The sequence below is a fragment of the Dermacentor albipictus genome, chromosome 2 (genome assembly GCF_038994185.2).
Source record: "Dermacentor albipictus isolate Rhodes 1998 colony chromosome 2, USDA_Dalb.pri_finalv2, whole genome shotgun sequence".
NCBI classification, from domain to species: domain Eukaryota; kingdom Metazoa; phylum Arthropoda; class Arachnida; order Ixodida; family Ixodidae; genus Dermacentor; species Dermacentor albipictus.
Genome location: NC_091822.1, coordinates 175,159,120 through 175,172,083, shown reverse-complemented (window position 1 = coordinate 175,172,083; position 12,964 = coordinate 175,159,120). Strand labels below are relative to the sequence as shown.

Genomic DNA, 12,964 nt, shown 5'->3' with positions numbered 1-12,964 from the left:
CGCGCCAAAACCCCAGCGCCGGTACATCAGCGTGACATATCAGGGGTTCCAAAGTACGTTTTCGCATTTTTTGTGCCACGTTGGCTGAATAAAGGTCCCCGAAACTTGCCATGTTTAATATATGGTTCCTTTAGAACACAATGTAGTGAATCTGTACCACAATATATAATTAGTAGGCCCTGGAAGATGCCATCGAAATCAAAGACGTCACAGCCCCCAGATGCACGAGACGGTCATTTGCGGAATCGCCAGTTCACGGGATTGGCCAGTCGTTTCAGCGGGTGCGAGAGAGAAAATCTGGGGGCGTTTGCGCCTTAAATTTCTCCCTTTACCTAGGTACCACGGCGGAGCAGTTTCTTTGCTCGTTCTGTCCCTAGGCGTGCCTTGGCGTGGAGGCATTTTGCCATGTGTCGGCTGGCGATCCGTGCGTCGTGTACAAGTTTTCCTCGTGCGTCTCCTTGGGTGTTGCTGGCACAGTGCACTGGCGCGAACGATTGTTGTCGTTTGGTCAGTGGTCTCCCGTGAAGGCGAGTATGATATGGCGTTGCCCTGTCACTACCAGTGTCACACGTATACTTCTGATCGCGATCGGCACCGATCCGGATCGAAATTCTCGACTGTGATTGGGTCTCTCGCTCATTTTGTCCAAAGGAGGCAATCACGACCGCGAAATTCGATCAGGATCGGGCGTGATCGCGATCAGCGGTGAGCCAGAACACAAGATACACACACAGCGCACACTGTCAACAATTTCATTGCGAAAGCATTGCGACCTTTGAAGATTAGAGCATGGCACTAGTCACTTGATAGATATAGCATATATTACATATATAGCAAAATATATAGCATCTTTACAGTTTGCCCTGTGTGCGCGTTTTCGTTCCTTGCTTGTGCCTCTGTCACACTGGTATCTTACCGTCCTCGCGAATTTTTCCATGCGTCGAACGCTTCGAGAGGGCTCAGTTGCGCGTTATTCAATTGCCATAATTTAAACTTTAAAATACTACTAACTTGTAGCGTGGGGTCCTTTTTTTCACGTTTCTGTGTCTTCGTCCGCTTCCGCTGCTGCCTTAGTATGTCAAACGGCAAACTTCTGACTGCTGTTGCAGAAGTCTTGGCGTCACAAGTTGGCGGCTGGACGTAATAATATTTATTTTAAGTCCAGCACGCTTAGGCCTCCGCCACTCCAATCTACGGACTATCCTGCTTCCAGCTTTGATCTCCCCACTACCCCTTGGGTGCCCTGGGGATCCTGCACCGCCTGCTTTATTATAACCTCAGGTCCTCTCCTGAGGCCTCCGGTTGCATGTGCCCTCCTGGAGCAGTGCTTGTAAAAAATCCAATCTATCGTCGCGACTTAAAAAGCGACCTGCGACTTATACTTATACAACACCAGTCAGAACCTTGCCTGTCGAACCAAGTCATTCTCACCTAATTATTTAAATGATTAAGCGACTTCTGTAGGTGTCGGTCAATGTCATATTAAGCGACTGGTGAATTTGTTCTCTTTACTGGACGGATCCTGCATCTCGGCATGTATTTTGTAGCTGTGTATTCGTATAGATGTAGGAGCTCGGTGGGAGATCTATCAGTGCAGGCAGCATGTGCTAACACCATGTGGCAGATACTGCTTGATAATTTCTAGTATATCATACCCGCGCGCAGCTATCGTGTGCGCCACAGCCCTTATAAGTTATTTGGCTCAGCCATAAGTTCCAGCTTTGCTCCGACACCACTTAAGTGCTGGTTTCCCATGTCTGTCTGTCCACCCAGTTCTTTAAGCTGACAATGGCCGCTGTCATATTAATTTTCATTTTTCGTTGCCAGGATCGTGATCCCCAACTTCACATTGCATTGGTACAAATAATAAGAAAACTTTGACCACTATTGTCACCACTTTGATTAAAGTTCAGGTCCTTGCAATAATGTGCATTTCACTGTTCAGTGAAAAAGCGCTGAACAGACTTGAGTGCCCGACTATAGACATCCTACACCTAAGTTCTCTCTCTTTCACTCCCCATTCCCCTCCCCACATGTAGGGTAGCAAACTGGACTCAGTCTGGTTAACCTCCCTGCCTTTCCGTCTTCCCTTCTCTCTCTCTCTCACTGTTCAGCTACCCACAGCACTAGCTATTAAGCACTTTTGCTCCATTGTATATCTGTCATGAAAAACTAGCATCAACATACATAATTACGGACGCTATGATTCAATTATGCACTCAGCATCTCTGTAAACTTGCAACATTCACCCTCTCAAGCATAAAGCGCACTCTCAAGGGCCATCATAAAACAATATCTATACATTTCTTTTCTTGGTAGTTCTTTGAAAGTATATTTTTTTCACTAGAAGGTTGGTAACAATGAGCACCTCACCGTCATGGGCTACCAGTTTGGTGCAATGTCCCACTCATTATAAAAATCTTATACTAGATGGATCGTCATTTGAAGAAAACCAATTCTTTAACAAATGGTCCATTCTGCGTTATGGTTCTACCTACCTGTCTTCTACAAGCAATGCATTCACATATGAAAGAACTGTACATAATGATAGTGATGAAGCAGTGCATCTGAAATAACCTTTGACATCATCACAGGAACTTGGAAACAGGTACCACATAGTGATAACTTCGATAATCATTAATCATGTCTTATACATGGCTGGACATGTTTTCGTTCGCTTCCGGCCTTCCTTGGGTCACATGATATTTTCTGTACCTCACAATGAGACCTTGAAGCATAGGCATCTAAGGCTTTCACCTTAAAATGGAAGGACGCAAAATTGATTGCTTCAGTGTTGCTTCCCCTGAAAATGAACTACTTGTACTTTGTTTAATTTATTCACTTGAGAAATGCACATATAATACCATACATATTAACATAGCAGCATAGGCGGAGACTATGTGGGGGGCTCTGGGGCCCGAGCCCCCTCCGGAGATTTCCCGGGGGAGGGGGGGGGCTGAGCCCCCCACCCTAGGCGAAGCCGAAGCCTCCCTCCCCCTTCCCCCCCACACACACACCTAAAGTGCCAATACCAGTGCTTTGTCACCCACATCATTTGAGGTTTCTTTTCACTTTCCTCGACTTTTTCCCTTGAAATTTTGCTGAGGCTAATAGCTTACTGCATCCTTGTTGGCGCAGACTTGAACGGCTTTTAATTAATATTTTCGATTATTTCTGCAAAAAAGAATGTTAAATTATGCGGTTTTATTTGCCGAAACCACGATCTCATTGTGAGGCACCGCATAGTGGGGGACTCCGGAAACTTGGACCACGGGGGGCTCTTTAACATGTACATAAATGTAAGTACATTGGTGTTTTCACATTTCGCCCCCATCGAAATGCGGCCGTCGTGGCCGGGATTAGATGTGGCGATATCGAGCTTAGCAGCCATATTATCTCGAGCTTAACACGAGATAACATGGCTGTTAAGCTCGAGATCTCGCGATCTTGAGCTTAACACCATAGCCACAAAGCAACCACGGCGGGTCACTTTATTTCTTCAAATCCTGACAATAGGGGGACACGGCCATCAGAAGCACTCGCGGTGGCTGCCTTATCCATACTTTCTCACTTCAACATTATTTTAAATTTCCACTGTAAACACCATGCACATATGCAATATATTTAAATATACACACAGGACAAAGTTTATAATATTTTTGAAAGAGATGGAGGCAGCCAATCAAGAATTATTTATAACGGTACGGATAGCCTATGTCTAGAGAATGAATATGTTGTTGTATGCTCACGACGCTTCAAATTGTTTTGCGTGCTTTTTTGATCATGAATGAAACCTATGAACTTCACTGACTCCGTCAGCAAACTCTTTTATCAACGGCGTATGAAATGCACGTGAATGTTGTGTGTCTCGGTGTTGCTTCTTTTTACAGTAAGTAATGTCAACGACTCATGAAAAAAAGAACATTTCTAATAACTTACAACATTTATTACGGATGGTAACATCATCACTTACATGTAAACGTAAATATATAGAGTGTCCCAATTAATTATAATGCACCAAGATTTAAAAAGAGAGCAATGCTTTACTCGAAGAAAACCTAGCGAATATTGTTTACAGTACATTGCAGTAGCTGCTAGTAATTTTTTCGTGACAGATTTAATTTGATCATTTAATTAATTATCTAAGTCGACATGTACTATCCTAATTATCAAATTATAAATGAGGCATCTAAAGGCACAGCCAAGGGACATCTAACTGCGATATTTTCAGCGACGTACTAATTGCATACTAATTTTTTATGATAGATAAATAAACCCTGTGAAATATGGAGAATACCACATGACTGTGCTCCCACTCGCATCATAAAGCAGCGCCCTCGAACATGCTCCCTCTGAGTAATCCAGGATGAAATAAAGGAAATAAAGAAAAATATTGTGATCGACCTAATGCCTCATCTGCCGCATCCCTGCTGAAGTAACACGTCTCGTTTGGTGTTACCTGGAAAAAAGTTGTGATAGCTGTTGTTTTAGCGTAGATAAAGTGCACGGATTTTTTTTTTTTTTTTTTTGCTGCAGAACCTGTCACCACAAAAGTGAATTGACGTCAGTGCAAAGATTTAAAGGTACGTTTTGTTCCATCCCATTTGCCATGTGTTTCTCTAATGAGCACCCAGTAAGCATGATCCTCGCCTTGGCATCTGCAAATGGCAACAAGAGGAAGACTGCAAATATGTATATCACTAATGGAAGTGTGGCGGTAGACCAAATGCATCGACTATCATCAGAAGTTGTGAAAACCTGAGACAAACCGGCAGCTTCAACAAACCGGCTGAAGACTCCACGTTTGAGTCCTAGCCTACGCAGGGATGTTCTAGCATTTATGGCCTCAAATCCTCATGCTAGCATGCGGAACGTGGCCGCCCAGGTACCAATTTCCAAGTCAGTTTGGAGAATTCTAAATGACAGTCTTTCACCCGTCCCACCTTAACCAGCAACAATGCTTGGAAGATAGGGACCCGTAGAATCGTTTAAATTTCTCGCAAAAGCCCATGAGTCATCATACCTTTTGAGCAACATCATGTGCACAGATGAAGCCAATTTTCGCCGAAACGCCTAGGTACATTTGCATAATGCGCACTAGTGGAGGGACTCCAATGCACGCTGTGTGAAGTGCAATAGGCACCAGTACCAGTAGTTGCCCAAATTGTGATTCAGAATTTATGCTGGTGCTATAATCGGTCCCATCTTCTTTGATCACATACTCACTGGACAGTGTTACATCAACAAAATCCTTGAAGGAGTGATAGATGAGTTTCTCTGTGAAGTCCCGCTGTCACCTCTTCCGCTTCTGTGGTATCAGCAAGATAGGGCACCCGCACACAGCAGCAGCCAAGCACGAAACTGGTTGGATGCGACTTTCAATGCGCAATAGATTGGAAGGCACAGGCCTGTGAATTGGCCCGCTAGGTCATGTGACCTCTCTCCACTCGATTTCTTTCTTTGGGGTTATTTATGTGAATGATCTTGCTTACGTAATTGAGATAGAGTCAGATTAGTTCAAGGCAAGGATAACGGATGTCTGCCGTAGAACTCCGGCGTCGGTCATCAAGAAAGCCACTGAAGATGTTTCATATTTAAAACAGCACCAAAATACACGGACAAGGAAGGACACAGAACGAGCGCTGACTGCCGACAACACCTTTATTGAAGTGTGCACAAATATATACAATTCGCAATGGGCATAAAGAGAGTAAAAGAAGAAAGGCAAGGCGAGTCATTGTCGTTCAACTCCTGCTGCGCATGCGTCAATAACATTAAACTTGAGCAAGGTTAGTGACATGTTAGTCGCACATTCAGCCACACAAACTATAAACAAAAATACTAGTGACATATTTCACTAAGTGCCCCTTAATTCATAGAATAAGGGTTCTCTCTTCTTTAACATGTCCAGCCTGCTCAATTGTTAGCGGCGGTGTGGTGTACAATCTTTACAACGAAGTAACCAGTATTACGAACGATTTTGGAGGTCCCAGGCACTTTCTTATGTCTTTGACTGTACATGTCAATGCCCATGTATCTGTAACCCTGAAGGTCCAAGCCAAGTAGGTCCACTTGCTAAGTTTCTGTTACTGAGTAAGATGCATGCTAATCCCATTTTTTTTAAGACTTGCATGCCAAAGAACCAGCAATAAGTGCAACATTTTTGCTGAAAGTATAGATCAGAAGACACTTCTTGAAGCAAACCAGCTTGGTGCCTTTGTACAAATGCTGCTTAGTCACTAAAAGTCGTACCATAACATGTTTGAGGAAAATCGATTAGAACATTGATGCTTTAATGCAGTGCTGCTGTCGTGCTTAACACCGCACTGTAAGTCAATTAGAACGCAGTATTTTCTCATTCCAGTTACAGTGGAATCTTGCTAATCCCAGTGGTTCTGAGGCACCACAATGCATTATTGCTGTAAAAATTTTGCAAAGCCTTTGCCAGTAGGCATTGAGCTGTCATGCTCATTTCAATATGCCTTTGTCTTCTTCACAACCTTGTGTTATACTGTGAGATGTGGATCCTTCAAATATTACAGGAACTTGCATGGCTTGTGTACAGGATACAACATTTCTTGGGAGTGTTCTCAGCCTAGGTTGTGAAAGACTGCTTTAAACTCATGGGGACAACTGAGAGTGACAAGAGGCATTATTTTGTTGAGGTAAGCAATCCTTAAGCTAAACCAAGAGGTAGTATGCATGATTGGAACTGAACTTTCATATTGAGTGAGCAATCCTCTAGCAGCACTGGCACGATGCTTAGATCTCTGTGCTTCGTGGCAGTTCTTTTTCTTTGCCTTGTTGTTGCCACAGTGTTTCACTTTCCTGCATTCGTGTCATTGACTCTTGCTAAGCTTGTGCAATTTTTCCTCCATGCAAGCATGGACTGATTTATCTTCTGTTTGGGAAACAGTCATAGTTTGTCCAGTGACCCACTGGGCTATGTGAATAATGTACACAATGATACCATTTCAGACTTTTCAATCATCATGATGTCAATGGCACTGTCTTCAAAAATCACCATTGGATTGCCCCTCTTCAGCGGGCAAGGCAGCAGCAGCACCAATAGGTGTGGTACCATGATAATGCTTACTGCATATGTTCTGACCATCCCTTCATTGCTTCATAGCTTCATTGCCCACATAGTCGGTGCCTTAATTTTATTCCTACATATGCCCAGGTGGTGTCCCAATCCTGTAGCCCTCTGGTGAGCGGGGATATTGAGATGAACCATCGCCCTATTAGACCAACTAAATGTCCACAGGATAAAAATTGTAATCTTGGTCCCCCACTTGATTAATGGCTAATGTCATGACTATTGTAGGGTTGATAGCTCAGATATGTTGAAATAATTTTTGCTCTTCAAAATGAGAAAACACGACATTGCTGAACTGTGGCTGTTCGTCAACTCTTGATATTAAACAATAAAAAATCTTACCGCCCTCAAATAGTTTGTGCGCGGTTTACAAGCTGGAACATACATTCAACAAACTTTCTCCTCAAAACTTAATAACCGCTTCTCAGAATTACAATATTGAAAATTGTTCATGGCAGAACAGCTCTTTTTGCATCATTTTGTGGAGTCTTGATAACAGCAATCCCTTGCTATTGAAAGTTGTAACATTCTTTTCATTAACAGTGAAGTTCGAATTCTTTCAAGTCCTTTTAAATAAAAAAAAAATAGGAGGCTTGGGACATATTGTGATATAGGGCCTATGCAGGCATTTTTAAACTACTGGAATAACAAGTTAACATTCACGAATGCTTGTACTGAGAAAAAGGTACTGAGTTCGATTTATCTAAGCAGTGGTTCATACACACCTCTAACACCACCCCAGGAGGAGCCAAACACTGCCAAACTTTTTCCAATATAACCCCCCCCCCTCCCCCTCCTTACTTTCTCCCGCACGCAAGAGGTATTTGCCAAATGCCAGTTAGGTCAGAAGAGACAAAATAGAAAGGTGTCTTTTTGCACCTCTTGTTCATCGAGCAATGTTTAAGAAAAAATGAGGACATACAAGGCACTGTTTCCAACTAAATTTTTTATCCAAGAAAACCAATATACAGTAAACTACCACTTGAACGTCACTTGAACAAATTATTCAGCTGTACGAACTTTTTTATATCCCCCATCGAAACGCCATTCAACCCAATGCAAATGCCTTTCAGTTTAACAAAATTCAGTACAGTGGCATTTCACTTCTGTGAACATATTCTGCTACATCGTCATCATCATCATAATTTTTATTTTCACCACTGGATACAAGGTGAAAAAGGGAGAGCCGGAAAAAAAGCCGAATTCTCTTCGGCTTGACAAAGTTCCGGTCTCCCAGACAGGCACGGAAGCAGCTGGTGTAGCAATACAATTACGGATAAAGTGTGGATATAAGAGTTTTTAAGCGCAAATACATATAGAAATTTTCATGTTATTACATGGAAACTAGTTGTAATACAGTTGTGTCAAATGACTCCCAGTATACAATTATAATCTGTTATCTTGCATATTATTATTTAACACAGGCTCAGTTGCATATATCATAGTGGACTTGGAAGCACCAAACGAGCGCGGATGCTGATCAAATTTTTTCTGATCGCACAGATCGTGCTGTCGAGGACTGGATTCGTCGACGCAGGGTCTGAGCATGCGCTGCATCAGGCCTATCTACTGCTACCTCTGGCTGTCTGCCCTGCTGGCTTCATCGGACGAAACAAGTCGCAGGAAGCTGTACCACGTGCACTGCACTGGGACCACCTGACCAGCACGGTGACGTCGACAGAGACACCATGGCACCCGGATAAAAGCAGCAGCCTTTTCGACGTTACCTTCAGTGGACTTGGAAGCACTGAACGAGTACGGATGCTGATCGATTTTTTTCTGATCGCGCAGGTTAGTGACCAGCATTTAGTCTCTTCAACTAGAGACAATGACGTAACGTTAATGGTGCTCCCAAGTCCACAATGCTGTGTTGCTATTTTGCAAGATTGTTTTAATGTTGTCTGCTTAATGTTACTAACATTCGGAGACGTTGAACAAAATCCAGGTCCTGGCTCTGATTCAGATGAATGTTCGCAGCGGGAACTAATGAAACGCATTCTAAGAGAACAAAAGGAAACGAACAAAACACTGAAACAACTGTCTTCAAATATCAAGCACGTGGAGACAATAGTTGCAGATTTGCAAGAAAGAATGACAGTTATTGAGAATGAAAGGGGATTATGGAAAGAATGCGAAGACAAGATAGTACACTGCGAGGAATCTTGTAAATCTACCATGACGCAAGTAGAATTTCTGGCATCGAAGGTCGATGATCTAGAAAATAGAAGTAGGCGGAATAACCTAGTAATTTATGGATTAAGAGAGAGCTCTGCTGAAGATGTTAAAACACTTGAAGAAGAAGTGCGAGACGGTATATTTAGGAAGATCCTAGGAATAGAAGTTAACTCAATAGAACGACTTCACAAAATTGGTACAAAGCAAAGCCAAAGGACACGCCCTGTTATTATCAGGCTATTCAACTTCGCTGAGAAAAACAAAATATTATCAAGCTGCTTCAAGCTGAAAAACACCCAGATTTCAATATCCGAAGATTTCTCAAAGAAAGTATGCGACACACTTGCTAAATTATGGCGTTCTGCAGTAAGTGACAAGGCGAAAGGGGCAAAGGTATCTCTGGCATTTGATAAACTAAAAATAAATGGCAAAACCTTCATATGGAATGAGTGTGAGGACAGAAGAATTGAACTATCTAAACCGATAACTTCTGCACATGCTGGCTCAGCAGCTCGCGATTGCACGTGACAACAATGTACGAAATGTATCAGAGTGTTATCACTGAATGCGCGCAGCGTAGTCAATAACTTCAGCCTACCTGAAAGCATAGTTGCAGCCCATCACCCACACGTTATAGTCATCACGGAAACCTGGCTTCACGAAAGCGTCCAGGATTCCGAAGTGTTTCCGCCTTATCGGCTCATACGGAAAGACAGAGAATCGCGGGGGGGAGGTGTTGCTGTCGCAATTAAATCTAACATAAAATTCACAGTTTTAAACAGCATACCTGACCATGAAAGCGTATGGTGTAAACTTACATTTAATGGAAAAAGCATATTTCTGGGTGGCCTATATCGACCTCCGAATGCGCCCCCTGTATACCTAGACGTTATGCACAATTACATTGCACAACACACTAATTCACGTTCCAATATTATCATCACAGGTGATTTCAATTTACCAGGAATCAACTGGTCTAATCTTTTGCACAACAGCTGTGACGCAAAAAGTGCTGAATCTCTGTTGTTCATGTCATTTACCTTTTCTCTAGACCAGCTAGTTTCCGAACCGACTAGAATAGCTGGTCCGTCATGTTCTGTGCTTAATCTGATGTTCGTAAGCAGTCTATTTCAAAATAACACATTAAACGTTGAAAATAGCATTTCGGACCATAAAATGATTGTATTCTCCTGTCCAATTTTAGGAAACCGTGAACGCGTTAAGCCATCGATTGCTGTTATCAGGGATTACTCAAGAGCGGATGACAATGCTATCTCAGAATATTTAAACGCCTCCTTTCTGCAGTTTTCATTACTTCATGACGTAAATTAATTATGGTTATGTTTTAAGCGTATTGTGCACTTTTGTGAAGAAAACTACATTCCCTCCAGAAAGAAACGAGTGAACAGAGAACATCCTTGGGTATCGCGCGAAGTAATATATTTAAAACGAAAAATTAAGAGGAAGCGCAGAAAGAAAACCACACGTGACCTTCAAGATCTCATACGCTTACTACAATATAAGATCCATATGGCCAAGGAGCGTTTTTTCACTGTTACTCTGCCTTCTTACCTGACGAATAAACCACAAAAATTCTGGCGCTACCTATCGAGGGAGCGGCACACCGTATCGCAGATTACTGTTTCGAACGAGACAGTTGTTCAGCCTGACGTCATAGCAAGCAAATTTAATGAATTTTTTCAATCTGTATTTAACAGAACTACCTTTAACGGTCCCTCTCCACAGTATCAGTTCGAGAATCCAATGCCTGAAATAGATATTGACCTACAAGGAATTTTTTTACTCTTACAAAAACTGGATGTAAAGAATCCCTGTGGCTCTGATCTTATATCAAATGCTTTTTTGCAAAAACATGCAGTTTGGACGTCAAAATACTTACACGTAATTTACAGGCGATCTTTGGAAACTTCAGTGATACCTGATGACTGGCGAAGGGCCAAAGTAATACCTGTGCACAAATCTGGCTCTAAACTCGACGTAACTATAGACCTGTTTCATTAACATGTACATCCAGTAAATTGTTTGAACATATTATTTATAAGGCCATAATATTGCACTTGGAGAATAATAACCTACAATACAGCCGGCAACATGGATTCTGTTCAAGTCTAAGTACTATTACTCAGCTGAGTTAACCCATGATGTAGCTACATCAATAAATAACAGAAGCCAAATAGATGCCATTTTCTTAGATATTTCAAAGGCCTTTGATGTTATTCCTCATCCAGATCTTATTACTAAACTAATTGCCATTGGTGTACACGAGAAAACAGTATCGTGGATCAAGAACTATCCCGAAAACCGAAAGCAATGCGTAGCTGTGAATGATATTACATCTGATTACATCAACGTTTTTTTTCTGGTGTTCCGCAACGCTCGGTTCTTGCGCCCCTCCTATTTCTGATCTACATCAATGATATTCGTTCATGCGTTCAGCCGCCTATTCAAATGCGCCTATTCGCCGATTAACGTGTAGTGTACACAACAGTGAATACTGTAGCACGGCTGAATCTGCAGTCGTCACGGTGCACCAGTAATCCCGTGATCTGTTACGTCACGTAGGCTTCACTATATATGTAACTTGCGCAACCGCAATAAGGTTGTTGCTCACCCAACTGCTGGCCTGGCTACATGGTAGCAGCGGTGGCAGCGAAACCCAGCCAATATGTCGATGGCGTCCGCGCTACTACCGCCCCCGAAGCCTATGGATCCGTCGCACGACCCTTGGATTGCCTGGAAAACTTGGAAAAGTGAGTTTCTGCTGTTTTCCATTGTTACGCAATTGAACAAGCAGCCAAAAGACGTTCAAGCAGCCACATTGCTAGTTACCATAGGCGAAGAGGCTAGGAAGTCGTATAGTACCTTCAAGTTCGATGAAGCGGAAGACAGGAATGACGTTGAAGTTCTGATTAAGAAATTTGAGGATCATTACAAGCCTGCAACGAACTTAACATTCCAAGAATTCCGTTTCGGTTCAAGGAACCAAAAAGAAGGCGAGATGTTTAACGAGTGGCTAACAGAACTGCGTGTGTTAGCGAAGAACTGTGAATTTGGGGACGCACCAGTGATCCCGTGATCTGTTACGTCACGTAGGCTTCACTATATATGTAACTTGCGCAACCGCAATAAAGTTGTTGTTCGCCCAGCTGCTGGCCTGGCTACAGATACCAGAGAGGATCAGGTAAAACTAAATGATTCGTTAGCTGCTGTACAAAATTGGTGCAACATTTGTGGTGTGACGAAGAAGATCGGCAGGCTGAAAAGTCCCGTTGCCATCGCATGGCACGTACCCAGTTCGTTCGCTGGCTGTGCCCTACCTGCTGGTGCTGAGTTTGTCGCTGCTGCTCTACGAGCCGAATAAACCCCCTTTACAATTGGTGGAGGTGCTGGGTACGTGCCACGCGATGGCAACGGGGCTTTTCAGCCTGCCGATCTTCTTCGTCACAATCACCTACTCACGTCTCCGCCAATCTTGTGGCATTTTGATCCCAGCGCACCTACAGAACTTCACACTGACGCCAGTGGTGTCGGCCTTGGTGCCGTGCTCGCACAACGCAAGAACACTAATGCCGAATACGTAGTCACCTATGCCAGTCGTGCCCTCACGAAACCTGAGGCCAATTCCTCAGTAACAGAAAAAGAGTGCCTGGCTATCGTATGGGCTCTTCA

At 43.0% G+C, this 12,964-nt stretch overlaps 1 protein-coding gene across 14 annotated transcripts in view; it reads left to right on the top strand.

Annotated features, from left to right (window-relative positions):
• The first annotated feature begins 263 nt into the window (after positions 1–263).
• The window catches only part of LOC139056308 (uncharacterized), a 52,396-nt gene continuing 39,695 nt past the window's right edge, over positions 264–12,964 (top strand). The window contains exons 1-5 of one of the 14 annotated variants that reach the window (XR_011512266.1): positions 269–527; positions 4,537–4,583; positions 6,543–6,665; positions 6,979–7,072; positions 8,603–8,854. Coding sequence is in view for 8 of the 14 variants with exons in the window: in XM_070534465.1 (XP_070390566.1) it covers positions 6,624–6,665; positions 8,603–8,890 (330 nt within the window). In the remaining 6 variants the exon portion in view is untranslated. The other 13 variants (XR_011512267.1, XM_070534465.1, XM_070534466.1 and 10 more) reach the window with 13 other exon arrangements.